This window comes from Ambystoma mexicanum, chromosome 1q, assembly GCF_040938575.1.
Source record: "Ambystoma mexicanum isolate Mex_15411 chromosome 1q, UKY_AmexF1_1, whole genome shotgun sequence".
NCBI lineage: Eukaryota > Metazoa > Chordata > Amphibia > Caudata > Ambystomatidae > Ambystoma > Ambystoma mexicanum.
In genome coordinates, this window is record NC_090922.1 from 1345576736 (window position 1) to 1345590911 (window position 14176).

The 14176-nt window shown below is 49.4% G+C and overlaps 1 protein-coding gene across 2 annotated transcripts in view; it reads left to right on the forward strand.

The window, feature by feature from the left end:
* The window catches only part of EPS15 (epidermal growth factor receptor pathway substrate 15), a 1698287-nt gene that overhangs the window by 971257 nt on the left and 712854 nt on the right, over positions 1-14176 (forward strand). For both annotated transcript variants that reach the window (XM_069642214.1, XM_069642213.1), the window contains exon 14: positions 1914-2075. In XM_069642214.1, coding sequence (XP_069498315.1) covers positions 1914-2075 — 162 coding nt within the window. The remainder of the gene's footprint in view (positions 1-1913; positions 2076-14176) is intronic.

A 14176-nucleotide genomic window follows, 5' to 3' on the forward strand; every position in this document is an offset into this window, starting at 1 on the left:
GCCTTTAAAATATCAGTTCAATTCAATTCACCCCCAGTGTCTGGATCCAAAAGTGATGGCCCATCCCTGGCCACCTGAATGGAAGATCCCAAGGGAGGTAGGGAGTGGGTGGGAGAACACTCTCGGGTGTTTCTCACAATTGCCTTGACAAACCTGAAACATCCAAAGACTGTAAGTGACCCGCTTCACTGGGAAAAACTAGTAGTGGGACGAGGAATATCACTTCAAAGAAACAAAGTGAGCGGTCTAGTTTATTCCAAGATGTCAGTTGCCGGAATGGAGGCAGCTGACAGGTCAGCGAGTTTAATAAGAAACTCACCTGTCAAACAGCTGAGAATGAGAAACCTGAGTGAGACAAGCCTCCCGAGAATGAATCGCGAGAGAACGAATCTCCAAGAAGGCACAGCAGGTTGCCTGCACGAAGCGAGCAGAGGGAAGCAACAGCGCATGGTTGAGGAAAGGCTGACGAAGCTCCAAGCTCAAAGGACTGATTGTGTTCATGCTGGTACTTACCTCGAGGCGACTGAGCTCCGCTGAACCCCTTGGAGCGCAGGACACGCAGCTGGGGGAGGATAGACCCACCCGAAGTGCTGCAGCATCCGTCTCTCTCCAAAAAGCTGTCTGAGCCTCAACGGGCAACAAAGTGACTGGGGAAAAGCTGGTACTGTTCAAGAAGAGAACTGGTAAGCAGGTTTACCAGAAGTTGTTAGAGGTCTTGGGAAGCTTAAGAGAGGCTCTGGGACCCGGAGTCAAAATCAAAGGCAGTTACCCACTTGACAGGAGAGTGAACCGAGGGATGGGTATGCCACCTTGCGAGTGTTGGACTTGCACCCATAAGAAATGGTGTGGGACCTGAAAGAAAACCAAAACCTGTTGCCCACTTGGCAGGAGAGTGAACCAAGGGGGAGCGACGCCACTGTGCAAGTCTGGGATCCCCACCCATATCCAAAACTAAGGTCTAAACACAAGAGGGTCTGCGACCCTGCGAAAGAGACATTTTTTGAGAATTACTCCGCACCCACAAAGAAGATTGGAAACCAGGAGGACAAAAGATCATGGGAATAATATAGTGAATCCTATACTTGACGGAGAGCAAACCGGAGTCAATCAGATACAAAGACTGGAAATATAATGAACTTTACCTTCTGTGATCCAGCATCCTGAAATAACATTGTCTAGAGAAAAGGAGCACTATCCCAATCTTGGAATGTAGCTGTTTTTGAACATTTCTTTTAATCACGTTACTACCAGCTAATCTGTGTATTTTTTTGTTCATTGAGAACAGTAAGAAGATTGTTTCATTTAATAAAGAATACCCTTGCACAGTTGCTCAGAATGTAAGTGTTAGGGACAGAAGTAGGTATTTGACATAACGGTGATAGACATTTTGCTTCCAGCCTTCCTGACATTTTCATTAGTTTACTTTGAGGCAGGGAAACTTAATTAGGGATAGAAAGGTATTCTTTCAACCTTTTTGTTTTAATAAAAGCATTTTCCCAAAATTTGGCCACCTCCTGTGTCCGACTCGTACTTCTGCACCCTTACATAAACCTCAGATACATCCCACCTTACAGACATAGGCCTCATTGTGAAGCACACACATACAAGTTTCTTAATCTAGCATTCAAATATGTTCATGGATTCAGCCTCTCAGTTACCTTCGACAGGTCCTCAATCTCGTGCTGCACCTTGACCTCTTCCCTGCTACCGCAAACCTTCTCCCTACCCTAAGGGCTGCAAGCAGCCTTTATCTTTAGAGGGTCTACTCTCAACCACTCTTCTCCACTATTGATGATTATAGCACAAAATGGATCACAGACTATGGCTGTGCACCGCTTTGCATGTGTCAAGTTGTAAATGGTGTACTAGCTGCAAGTACGAACATTGACCTGTTATTTTCTCTTTGCCTGTAGGATCTGCAGGATGAAGTAGAGCGCGAGAGTAGCAACCTTCAAAAGCTGCAGGCACAGAAGCAAGAAGTGCAGGACATTCTTAGTGGCCTTGATGAGCAGAAAGCCCAGTTGGAGGAGCAGTTGAGTCAAATCAGGCAGAAATGCTCTGAGGAGGTTCAGATGGTAATCCCTCACAGTTTTGTGTCTGTAATTATGTGGCTGTAACAGTTGTTTGCCCCACCAATGTACAAGTTGGATGTAGAATATGAAAGTGCAATACTGTGGTGACTTAGATTTTAGCATTGAATACTAATGACCTAATCTAAATTATTAAAGTGATAAGCGTCGGACCCTGTACTACTCAAAACGGTTCAACATTTTAATCTGTATTTTAGACTTTAAGAGCACACCATCCTCTTAGAAAAGAGCTGCCCTCAGCTTTTGTAATGCTTATCACTGGTAAATTAACATCGGCAGCTGATGGTGTGGGAGCATGGTTTATTTCCTCTGTGGTGCTTCTTTTAAGTCACGTTTAATCTCGGTAAGGGGCACACGCTACGAACCAGAGCTCTTGTGCGCGATATGGTTGCATTAATCTTTTATCACTCAAAAGATGTGCTTCTTCTTGGGTATAATGATGAGACAGTCACAATGTTTCCTTTTTTTAAAACAGTTTAATACTTTTAAAACCACATGAATTTGTTACATTGCAGTGTTTCAAATATACCACACCTATTAGCAAGTTATATAGGCAAGAGCCTACCTGCAAAACTATCATGAACGCATTTGCAAAAACTCTCAAACAATAAAAGAACAGGAAAGGAGAGAAGGGGTTGAGAAAAGAGAGGGGGCACAGCTTGAGCTGGTTCACGCCACCAGAGAAGGGGAAAGGTAGTGAGTGAAAGAAAACAGCCGACACTCTCTAAACTCAGCATAATTACACATAAATGCCATTAAACTGCCCCATATAAAATCATAATCCTCAAGATTATCCCTCCTTTGAAAGGAAACTCTTTCCCTGCCCCTGACAAAGACTGATATGCGGGGAAATGTCTTCTCTGTAAAAAGAACAGTGAGCTAAAGACTTGGTTGAGACTCTCCTAGGGGACATTCACCCGAGAACAAGTCAATGGGCTGTGTTTGTGCTGGTAGAGAGTTTCCCAAAACCCCTCTGTTTTGTGTCCCCTTTACATTTAGTATAGTGCGTGGGGGTGCGGCCTCTGGCATGGAAACAGCCTCTGGCACCTCACTTCAGTCCCTTTTTATGCACGGATGCTGTCGGACCTGGCAGCCAGCGCAGAGACTTTTAAAAAAAAAAACTTTCCTCTTGCTCCCTGTTTTTTTGTTTTTCAATCCTATTTAATCTCCCTTCCGTGCCTCGCATCCTCCACCGTCTGCTGCAGGAGGATTCACAAGTTGTGCCTCATGCGTCCGTTCGTTCCCGGCTTTGAACCCCCATGCACTATGTCTTGAGTGCCTGGGACCTGACCACCGCTGGGATGTGTTTGCGGCTTGCAGCGCTCTCGGTCACAGGGCATTGAAGAATCGGTTGACGCAGTGGAGGGAGATCTTCCACAGGTCTCCTCCCTCCACCTTAAGGACTCCCCAGGACCTCCCGTCAAGGCAAGGTAGGCCCTCTGTTCAGCAGGGCACCACAGCGCGGCGATTCCTTCCCAGGGTTCCCATGGACAAGGGTTCCTTGGATTCGGTTTCTGGCAGACCTGAGGCCTTTAAGGCTACCGGCTACTAAGGGCTCTTCCGGGGGCAGACCTGAGGCTGTCCAGGCTACCAGCTCCCAAGCACAGGGGATCAGGGGCTCTATCTGGCTGTCCTCAGAAGGGCGATCAAGTTAATCCTCTTCTTCGACCCAAAGGGGTAAGGGATCATCGGGTGCCACCTCCAAGAGTCAGTCCTTGGCACAATTCCAGCACGACTACTGGCACACCTGTCTAGGGCGTCCAGCCTACCGGAGCTCCCTCCAAGGTCGTGAGTCAGGGCTTTAAGACTACTGGCCATCCAGCCGAGGGCTCAGCGCCTACCAGAGTGATCTCTGAGGTGAACGCTTCTACTTTGGGTGCAAGACCCAAGGTGTATCCTCCCATGTCTGAGGCTTCTTGTGGCTCAGGGCCATCGCAACCCTCCTGCCTAGGGTGTGGCGCAAGGATTCAAAATGGAGGAGAGGCACGTGGTGGAGTCTGCCAGGACAGCAGCTATCTTGAATTCAACTCTGAGCCCGCCCGTGTTATCACCCATTGAATGGTCTTTATGGTACAGGGATCTGGTCTCCTCAGGGGTACATCTACCCTTCGCAGCTTTACGGCCACACACCCCGGGCGCCTCTGCGCTTTCACCAGGAGCGGCGAACCAGCGCCTTGGGGGAGGGGAGGAGGAGGGTTGGGCCATTAGGGATCCGGCGGCTAGCAAGGACCGCTTCTTCAAGCGCTTCCTGTTAGGAAAGATTTCCCATTTGTGTAATTTTCCCTCCAGTTGTGAACCCCCCAACTTTTTGCTGATGGTTAAACACCATAGTCTGACTTTGCCAGAGGAGCCCAGCCACCTTCTGCACTCCCATGGACTTTTCGCAACCTTTGTTATGGGGAAACTGACATGCCCTTAAATACAGCCAGTACTGGGAGACTTAGTTTTCCCTTAGTCCTTGTCCATGTTGCAACTTTTCTGCAACATGTAACAAGTTCACAAAGTACCTTACAGTACAATGCACTTGAGTAATAGTCATTTCCACAGGCCCTAGATACTCTCGAAGGATTTTTTTTTTGGAGAAGTGCAGATATGTCTCGGAGAGGGCTGGTGGCAGCTTATCTTTTCATATAATTTTATCCCATTCCTGCCAAGTAAACTGCGTTAACCGTGTTTGGCACGGGTAGGTGGCCTGGCTCTAAAATGGCCATGCCACAAGGTTCTTTGTCCTGTCCTTTGGCCATCTGGCCCCTTCACCTTCCCCCAGGACGAGCTGACCTGGGTCAGTCTTTCTTTGGGCCTGCATTCTCCGGAGAAACGCCAAGCTTTCGCTGGCTTCTGCATGCCTTGTGTGTGTGCGCGCCTCCAGGTTGTGGGCTGTAACGTCTAGTTCCAATACACATCCTGGGTGCTAGAGAGTCTGAGGTGCTGTGATGTCTGGGACCACCGTGGTCGTGATTGGTCCATGTATGGTATACCTGATTCTGATGCTTGTTAATCTGCTTAGAATCACATGCTGTGCATATGGTCTGACATCCAGTGGTAACCGCGGAGTATTGCAACTTGTCTTTCGTGGACCGATAGGCGACGTCGGCATAGGTGTTTCTGTAACCCTATCCCTAACGTGACGTGTAGTGTATCCAAAATCCCTCACATGCTGAGGGCCCTCAGATTTGTTTTTTTCCACCCAGGTACTGGTCGCCCTATAGCGGAGCTCCTTATAAGAGACATTATCTTTATTCCGACTTTGTCAGTTATTTCCCCTCAAGTCACTTCGACAGCGATTCAAACCACTTCGACGGAGAATACGGGTAGTTTTGACGGTGGTGGATTTCGGCGCCTAAGATCCGGCGGCTCAGTCATTCACGTGGCCGGGCCCTCTGGCCGGCCTACACAGTAGGGAGAGTGGGGTCGGGGGACCATATCTTTCGTTATGTCTTTCCTCTTTCCCCCTGTTTTCCCTCTAGGTCTGGTCATCTTTGTTTATACCTTTCGCTACGGAAAGGACACCATTTAGGTTCTGCCCTAAGTGTAGGGTCAGATACCCGTGGAAAGACGATTACAGAACCTGTAATTCTTGTCTCCCCTTAGATCACAACAAGAAGCGGTGTGCCGCATGTAAGCTCCTTCGGCCTAAGACCCTTAAGGAGCGCCATTTAAAGCAGTGTGCCGCGTACGGTATGTCGCGGGCTGAACCCTCTTCCCCCACCGCCACACCCCCCAAAAGTGACAGGGGCACCTCCGATGACCAAACATCTGTATCGGATGTCATAGACCTTGAGGCGGACACTTCTAGGTCCGCCATGCCCATTCCCTGATCCATCAAGGCCTGATGCAAGTCTCCCTTCAGGGACAACACCCGGCGACAGGGGCGTACAAAAACCATGAAACACTAAGCACACAACCCCACCACCGATTAAGACAGTTCCGGCGAAAAAGGTGAAAGCGTCAACATGGCCATCGAAAATTTCAGTGATTCCTCTGATCGGGTAGATCAGCAGCCTTCCCTGCATCCGCAGCAGCGTCTTGCGACTGGGCACTCCAAAAACAAGGGCGCTATCCCCCTAAATCGGGTTTAGACGCCGAAGCGCGCTCATTCGATGCTCCGACGGTCCCTAAGGGCCCGTTAGGCCTAAAACCCACTACTAGGCCTCCTAGCCTTTCCTAAGGTGTAAAATCTACTGCTAGGCCCTCTAACGCCGCGGTAGGTGGTAAATCTACCGATAGTCCTTCTGACCCTTTAACTGGCACCGATTCGGCAGAGATTGAGGAAAGTATTGCGAGAATCACTTCGGCGGTTGGGCTGGTACCTACACCGTTGAAACGCATGGAGCGTGCCGCAGACAAATCTAAGGACACGCTGTGGTGCCCTGACACTCGCGAAACCTAGGAGGACAGCCAGGAGCCTCTGTCCAACACCCTTGGAGAAAAATGTCGACGCCACAGAGCGTAAAACGATGTTTTTCCAACTTTGGGCCTTTCTGGTTCCTCGACGTGGACAAAGGAGAAATTTGAAGGGTGCATGGATCGTCTTGAAAAGATTGTCTCGCTTTCTGAGCATCCTTCCCCTAAGAGATCTCGTGAAGACCCTCTTTTAAAATCGGCTTTACGTTTCCAGGAAAATCTTGACTCTCAGCCCTCGGCCTCTGTCTACTATGAAGATGTGGTCCAGATGGACACTTACCAGGACATCTACAGCGAAGAAGAACCTTCCTCCCTGCAGGACTACCCTGAGGACCAGACGGATGCCCTGGACAACCGGGAGGAAACCCAGCAAGTGGAAACGGAGCCATGGACGCTCCCCATGCAAGATCAGGACACTGATGTTCTATACCTGGATTCTCCTCCATCCAGCCCGGGTCGCCAGGCCTCGCCTGTAGATGACCAAATGGCCTTCAATGCCATCTTAAGGAAGGCAGTAGATCAGTTTCAGATCACTACTCGGGAGGCGGTACCCGAACAAGGCTTTGTGGAGGAACATTCTCAAGGAGAAACCCCTCCTCCCCCAAGCCAAGCCAAGCCATTCCCCTCCTAAATTCTGTTAAAAAAAGAAGACCCCCCCTCCCTGGTCATGCCAGCTCAGACCCGAGCAGTGACCCCAAGAGTGGAAAAACTATTTCGGCCAGCTCCTTCGGACCCTCAAAATATTAAAGGCCACGCCACCCAGACTCCTTGGTAGTGACTACTAAACGGGCAGGGGTACCCCTTGCTACGGGTGAGGCACCTCCGGATAAGGAATCCAAAAGGTTGTAGGCCCTCGGTAAGCGAGTTACCTCGGCAGCTGCATACACCAGACGCATAGCGAATAACCATGCTGCTTGCCAGTTATGCAGACGCACAATGGAACCTTGTACAAGAAGGTCTCCAGGAGGTTCCTGAACCCGTTGGGTCCAAGCTTATCACCATCGTGGCTGAGGGCAGGCATGTAAATCAGAATATAATCAAGAACACTCAGGCCACTGCTGAAACAGCAGGCAGGTCGCTGGCCCAGGGCACTCTACTCAAGCGACACGCTTAGCTTCGCAACTCGAGGTTCAAGCCTGAAACACAGGCCGCTCTTATCAACAAACCCATAGAAGAGACCAATCTCTTCGGGACAGTGGTCGACGATGCCCTGGAGACGGCCAATAAAGAGCATGAGACTCTTAAGTCCTTGCAACAAATAACTCAAAGAGGAGGCGGTTCTCGCCGATCCTTTCGAGGGTAGTCCCGTGCAAGTCAGAACTATTACAGCACGGGAAACTATAACTCTGGACAAACATCAGGAAGCCCCGCCTACTACCCACCTAGGGGTCAGCGATGCGGCAGAGGCTCCAATCCCAGAGGAGCCGCAGCCTCTGGTCAGAAATGACCAACAAATCCAGGTCCCCCTCCCATGTCACCTCGGTCGGGGGGCGTTTAGCATCTTTCCTCACGGGCTGGGAAGGGATAACCTCAGACCAGTGGGTTATAAAGACGGTCGCCCATGGGTAATCCGTGGAATTCGCCTGACCACCACAGTTCAGACCGCCACGCTCATGATGCCTCTCGCCTGACCATCTGCAGATCCTGAATTGAGAGGTGGAAGCGCTGCTGGGAAAGGACGCCATAGAAGCAGTCCCTATTCTTCAGGTAAACAAGGGTATTTATTCAGTGTACTTCCTTGTATCCAAAAAGGACCTCACCATGTGCTCTGTTCTAGAACTGAACCCAGCGAACAAATTTATAAAACCTCAAAAGTTTCATATGGTAAAATTACAGGAGGTGATCCCACTGTTGAAACAGGGGGACCACATGGAAACATTGAACATGAAAGATTCATATTTCAATGTTTCCAGCGCACAGGAAATACCTAAGATTCATTATAGAAGACGGGCATTAACAATTCAAGGTGCTCCCCTTTGGGTTCGCCTCGGTGCCGCAGGTGTTTACAAATGTCCTGGCAGTAGCGGCAGTGCATCTGCACAGAATATCCGTCCCGGTTTACCCTTACCTCGATGACTGGCTCATAACAGGGTACTCCTATGACACATGCTTTTTGAACACCCAGAAGACCGTAGACCTTCTGTTCAGTCTGGGATTCTCTGTCAACGAGAAAAAATCCAGTCTAGTCCCCTGTCAAGTAAAACAATTTCGAAGGGATTGTGTCCTCCGACGTATTCCTTATCTATGATATTTGTATCTCCAGCTTGCTGGCCTTGGAAAAAATGTTCCCAGTAGAGGGCGCTGTGCGTCGACGTCCGTCGAGTAGGTGTTCCTCGACGGCCACCGTATCGACGCCGACGTCATCATGCCTATAAATGGCCACGCGCAGCGACCGTTGGTCAGTTCCGTTTTTCCGCACTTCGTGTGCCTCGGAATACCGTTGCTCAGTTTATCAGTCGATATATATTCATATTTCCTCTAGAAAACCGACTCGTACTCAATGGCTTCCGCCTCTGACCCGACGACTCCTCGGTCCGGTTTCAAAACATGCCGAGACATTGGGAAGAAAATGTCGTTGACGGATCCTCACAGGATCTGTTTGTGGTGTCTGGGAATCGAACACCAGTGTTCGGAGTGTGAGGAATGCCTTTCCATGACGGCGAAAACCTTGAAGGAGCGTAAGGGGAAGCTCGAGAGAGGTAAGGCAATTTTAACTTCCTCGAAAGTTTCCGCGGTAGAGTCGAGACATTCGGCTCCTCACCGTCGAAAGCATTCTCGGTCTAGGTCTCAAAGTGGCTCCCACCACTCGTCGAGGTCTAGACACTCGAAAAAAAGACGAAGAAGATCCCCTTTATCATCGTCTTCTAGTTCCCCTGAAAGAGTAAATTGCCCCACAAAACACAGCTCTCAAGCTGAGTGGGAGGAATTCAGAAAAAAGATGCTAAGAGTCTTCGAGAAAGCGGCCTCGTCCCCCTCGAAGTCAGCTGAGGGTGATACCCCGGGTGAAAAGCCCAAAAAATCTAAACGCCGCGAGTCGAAGCACCCGGCGAAAGAGTCGACCCGAAAGCGCCATGAGCCATCGGGAAGTAAAGCATCTTCGACGCCATCGTCGAAGGCCCCTTCGAAGCATAGATCGGCGCCATCGACGCCGTTATCGAAGGGTTCTTCGATGCATCCATCGATCGAGCCAGCGTCGACGCCGAAAGAAAGACCCACGGCTACTCCACAGCCAACGGTTACACCAAGAGCCTCCGACACGACGTCGAGAACGTCGTCGACATCCTCGAGCAGGATTCCATTCCTCTCGAGTTCTTCGAGGCCTCTTCCAGTTTTCTCGACGCCTTTGTCGGCGCCTTCGAGGATTTTTACATCGGCGTCGACGACATCGACCTTTTCAAGGCCTCTGATGATGGCTCCCTCTGCCTTAAAGATGGGTTTTATACCATTTCACAGACCAGAGCATCCCCCCTTAACTTCAATTTTTGAAGAAAGGGAAGATTCTGACCAAGAAAGGCATTTTGGGCTGCAGAGGACCACATTACCTGAACCAGAGACTTTTGCATCTGAGGAAAGAAGGTTGAAAGACCTTCAGGATGCATTACAGGAGGCAAGTGGCCTAGACACTTACTCAGAAGTGGAATTTGTCAAACCAGACCCAGGGGAACATGCTGATACCCCTTATAGAACCCTAATGTCTAGAATTATGGAGTTTATGGGTTGGTCTGCGCCTTCACCTGTTTTTCGACAGGATGACCTCACAGATATTCTGGATAAAGGTCCACAGGAAGATCCTGTGGTTCCCTTTCATTCTGCTTTACAAAGAAAGATTTTAACTAACTGGGAAACTCCTGAAGTTGTCCCTGCGGTTAACAAGAAGTTGTCAGCGAAATATAGGGTATCTGCTGCTGACCCTGAATACCTATCTAAGCACCCTACTCCAGAGAGTCTTGTGGTCCAGGCTGCAACTTCATCAGGCAGTACTTCTGCTTACCCCACTGCTCCTCAGGATAGGGATGATAAAAAATATGATGCCATGGCTAAGAAAGTCTTCTCAGCCTGTAGCATGGCTTTAAAATCTATTAATGCAACTTGTACGCTTGCTAGGTTCAGCCACACTCTTTGGGAGTGTGCTTCATCGGCGGCTGACTGCATACCGTAAGGAGAAGAAAGGGACGCAATTTTAAATATCATCAGAGATGGTAAAGATGCAATGTGTGAGTCCCTTTAAACTGGCATTGATTCTGCTGACAGTATCAGCAGGGCCATGGCGGCAAGTACCACAATCCGCAGGCATGCGTGGTTGAGAAAGTCCGGCTTTGCTTCTGACGTACAGGCCAGACTTTTAAATATGCCCTCTGACGGTTCTTCCCTATTTGGTAAAAAGGCGGATGACAGTTTGGAAAAACTACAAACATCTAAAGCAGCAGCTAAGTCACTAGGAGCAGCAATCCGACAAACTAATTTTCGTCCCTCAGGATCCTCTTGGAGAGAAAGGTCCTTTCGCTATTATTCCTCATATGGAAGAGGCACAGGACGGCCGACTCAAAGAGGCCAAGGAATATTTACCCGTGGTGGACGGGGTAAAGGAAAGAAAGCCGCATCAGCAGGAGCAGGTGCCGCTTTACCTTCGGCAACTGCATCAGCCGCTCCCAAACCACTCTGAGGTCTCCCATCACAAGACACCTGTAGGGGGCAGGTTAACTCACCATCTGACAGAATGGCAGGCTATTACGTCAGATGCTTGGGCATTGGAGACAGTTGCCCAAGGTTACTGCTTGCCTTTTCTACGCATCCCTCAGAGACATCCACCGGGGAACAGCTCTCTGAAAGTGCCAGATCCGCTCCTCTTGCAGGAAGTTGTAGACCTGCTAGAGAAAGGTGACATAGAACCGGTACCTGTAGCGGACAGGAACAAGGGCTGGTACTCCCCCTACTTTCTCATACCAAAGAAAGACGGAATACTGAGACCCATCCTGGACTTACGAGAATTGAACAAGTTCCTCAGGAAGGACAAGTTCAAGATGGTAACTCTCTCTCAGATCCTTCAGGCCCTCCAGCTTCAGGACTGGTTGGTATCTCTGGACCTTCAGGATGCTTATTTCCATGTGCCAATCCATCCCAAGCACATGAAGTACCTGAGGTTCGCAATTGGCAACTCTCATTATCAATTTCGAGTTCTGCCATTTGGGCTGACCTCCGCCCGAGGGTCTTCACCAAGCTAATGTCGGTTGTGGCTGGAAGTCTAAGGAGGGAAGGGATTCATGTCTACCCCTACCTGGACGATTGGTTGATCAGAGCAGTTTCTTCGGAACAAGCTCGGATCCAACTAGACTATGTCTGCCACTCCCTTTACAGGCTGGGCTTCTCCCTCAATTTAAAGAAGTCACAGATGATACCATCACAGAGACTCCAGTTCATTGGAGCAGTCCTGGACACGTCCCTGGGAAAAGCCTCGCCACCAGAGGTGAGGGCTCAAGATATTCTGCAGATGGTCACCAGATTTCAAAATGCCCAACGTCTCCCAGCCTACGACTTTTTGAGGTTGCTAGGCCTCATGGCATCCTGCATATTCCTTGTGCCAGAGGCTCGCCTGAGAATGAGATCCCTTCAGTGGGCACTGAGGACTCAGTGGTCACAATTCTCAGGGAGGATGACAGATCTCCTCCGGATTCCGGACAAGGTAGCCCACAACCTTCAATGGTGGGCCTCTCCAGAGAACATCTTGAAAGGAGAACTGTTTTGGCAACCATGGCCGGAGATAACAGTAGTCACAGACGCCTCACTCACGGGGTGGGGAGCCCATGCCAACGACTTTACCATCAGCGGTCGTTGGTCTCCATCGGAGTCCAGACTACACATGAACCTGTTGGAGCTGAGAGCCATCAGACTGGCACTGAAGGCTTTTCTGCCACCTGTACGGGGGAGAAACGTCCTGATAATGACGGACAATACAGTGGCCATGCACTACCTCAACAAAAGAGGAGGCGTAGGATCACTGCCACTGTCCAGAGAGGCGATGCAGCTCTGGTTTTGGGCAATTCAGGAAGGAATCTCTCTTTCGGCAATTCACCTAGCCGGAGAGAAGAACTTGACAGCGGACGCTCTGAGCAGGCAGAACACAGTCTCCCACGAATGGGAGATAGCTCAGGAAGTCCTTCAAGAGATCTTCGCCCTTTGGGGAACCCCTCAAGTGGATCTGTTCGCCACCAGTATCAACAGGAAGTGCGACAGATTTTGCTCAAGGGAATTTCCCCCGAGAGGAGCTCTAGGAGACGTGTTCGTAGTGGACTGGGAGTTCCCACTTCTGTACGCGTTTCCTCCTGTCCCGGTCATTCCTCAAATGATCAGGAGGTTGAGAAGGTTTCAGAAGACCATGATCCTAATTGCCCCGGATTGGGCCAGGAGAACGTGGTACCCGGACCTTCTGGACATGTCCATCCGTCCTCCAATTCGTCTACCGTACAGAGAGGATCTTCTCTCGCAGAAGGGAGGTCAGGTTCTCCATCCAGCCATCAAGACCCTCAACCTTCACGCTTGGTATCTGAAAGGTTGAGGTACAAGGATTGGGTCCTTCCAGATGACGTCATGGAGGTGTTGCTTTCGGCCAGAAGACCGGCAACTAAGACTCTATACCGCTGCCGTTGGGATAAATTTTGCAGCTGGTGCAGAGAAACGAATATCGAACCCTTTTCATGTGGTACACCTGCGGTGTTATCCTTCTTACTTTATTTGGCAAATTCGGGCCTTCAAATTGGCACTATTAAGGGCTATCTCGCAGCGCTATCGATCTTTAAGCGCACTGCAGAGGAGCCGTCGTATTTCAAAATTCCATTGGTAATACAATACCTGTAAGGTCTAACTAATGTTTACCCTCCAAGACCATTCCAAGTTCCCTTATGGGACTTAAATCTAGTTTTAAACTTCCTAAAGGGTGCTCCTTTTGAACCACTCCACTCTTGCTCATTGAAGTTTCTCACCCTCAAAACTGTTTTATTGGTAGCATTAACATCTGCTAGAAGGGTTAGCGAGATACAAGCCCTGTCTTGTAAACCTCCTCATACAACTTTTCACAAGGACCAAAGTAGTGCTACAGGTGAAGCCTAACTTCCCCCCAAAGGTAGTTTCGGAATTTCACATTACTCTGAAGATTACTCTACCTTCATTCTATCCTCCTCCCCATCCGGGGAAAGAGGAAGAGAGACGACACAGGCTGGACCCTAAGCGAGCCTTGAGTTTTTATATCAGTAGACTTGCTAAAATTAGACAAGCGGACAAACTCTTTGTAGGTTACGCAGGACATAAGTTAGGATTAGATGGATTATTTTAGCCATTCTGGAATGCTACAAACTGGCAGGGAAAGATCCCCCTAAAAATCTAAGGGCTCATTCGACCAGGGGTATCGCAGCATCCTCAGCTCTTCAAAGAGGGGTACCAATTAGAGACATATGTGCGGCTGCCACATGGTCGTCCGCACATACCTTTACCAAATTTTATAGTCTGGATTCCTCCTCTAGTCAAGAGACTAGATTTGGCAAAGCTGTATTACACTCTGTTCATTCTTAAAGGGTAATATGGCATCTCTTACTCCCGCCTCCAGTCACATACCACTGCTATTGGAGTCTATCATAGATAAGGAATACGTCGGAGGACACAATCCCTTCGAAGAACAAGTTACTTCTTAC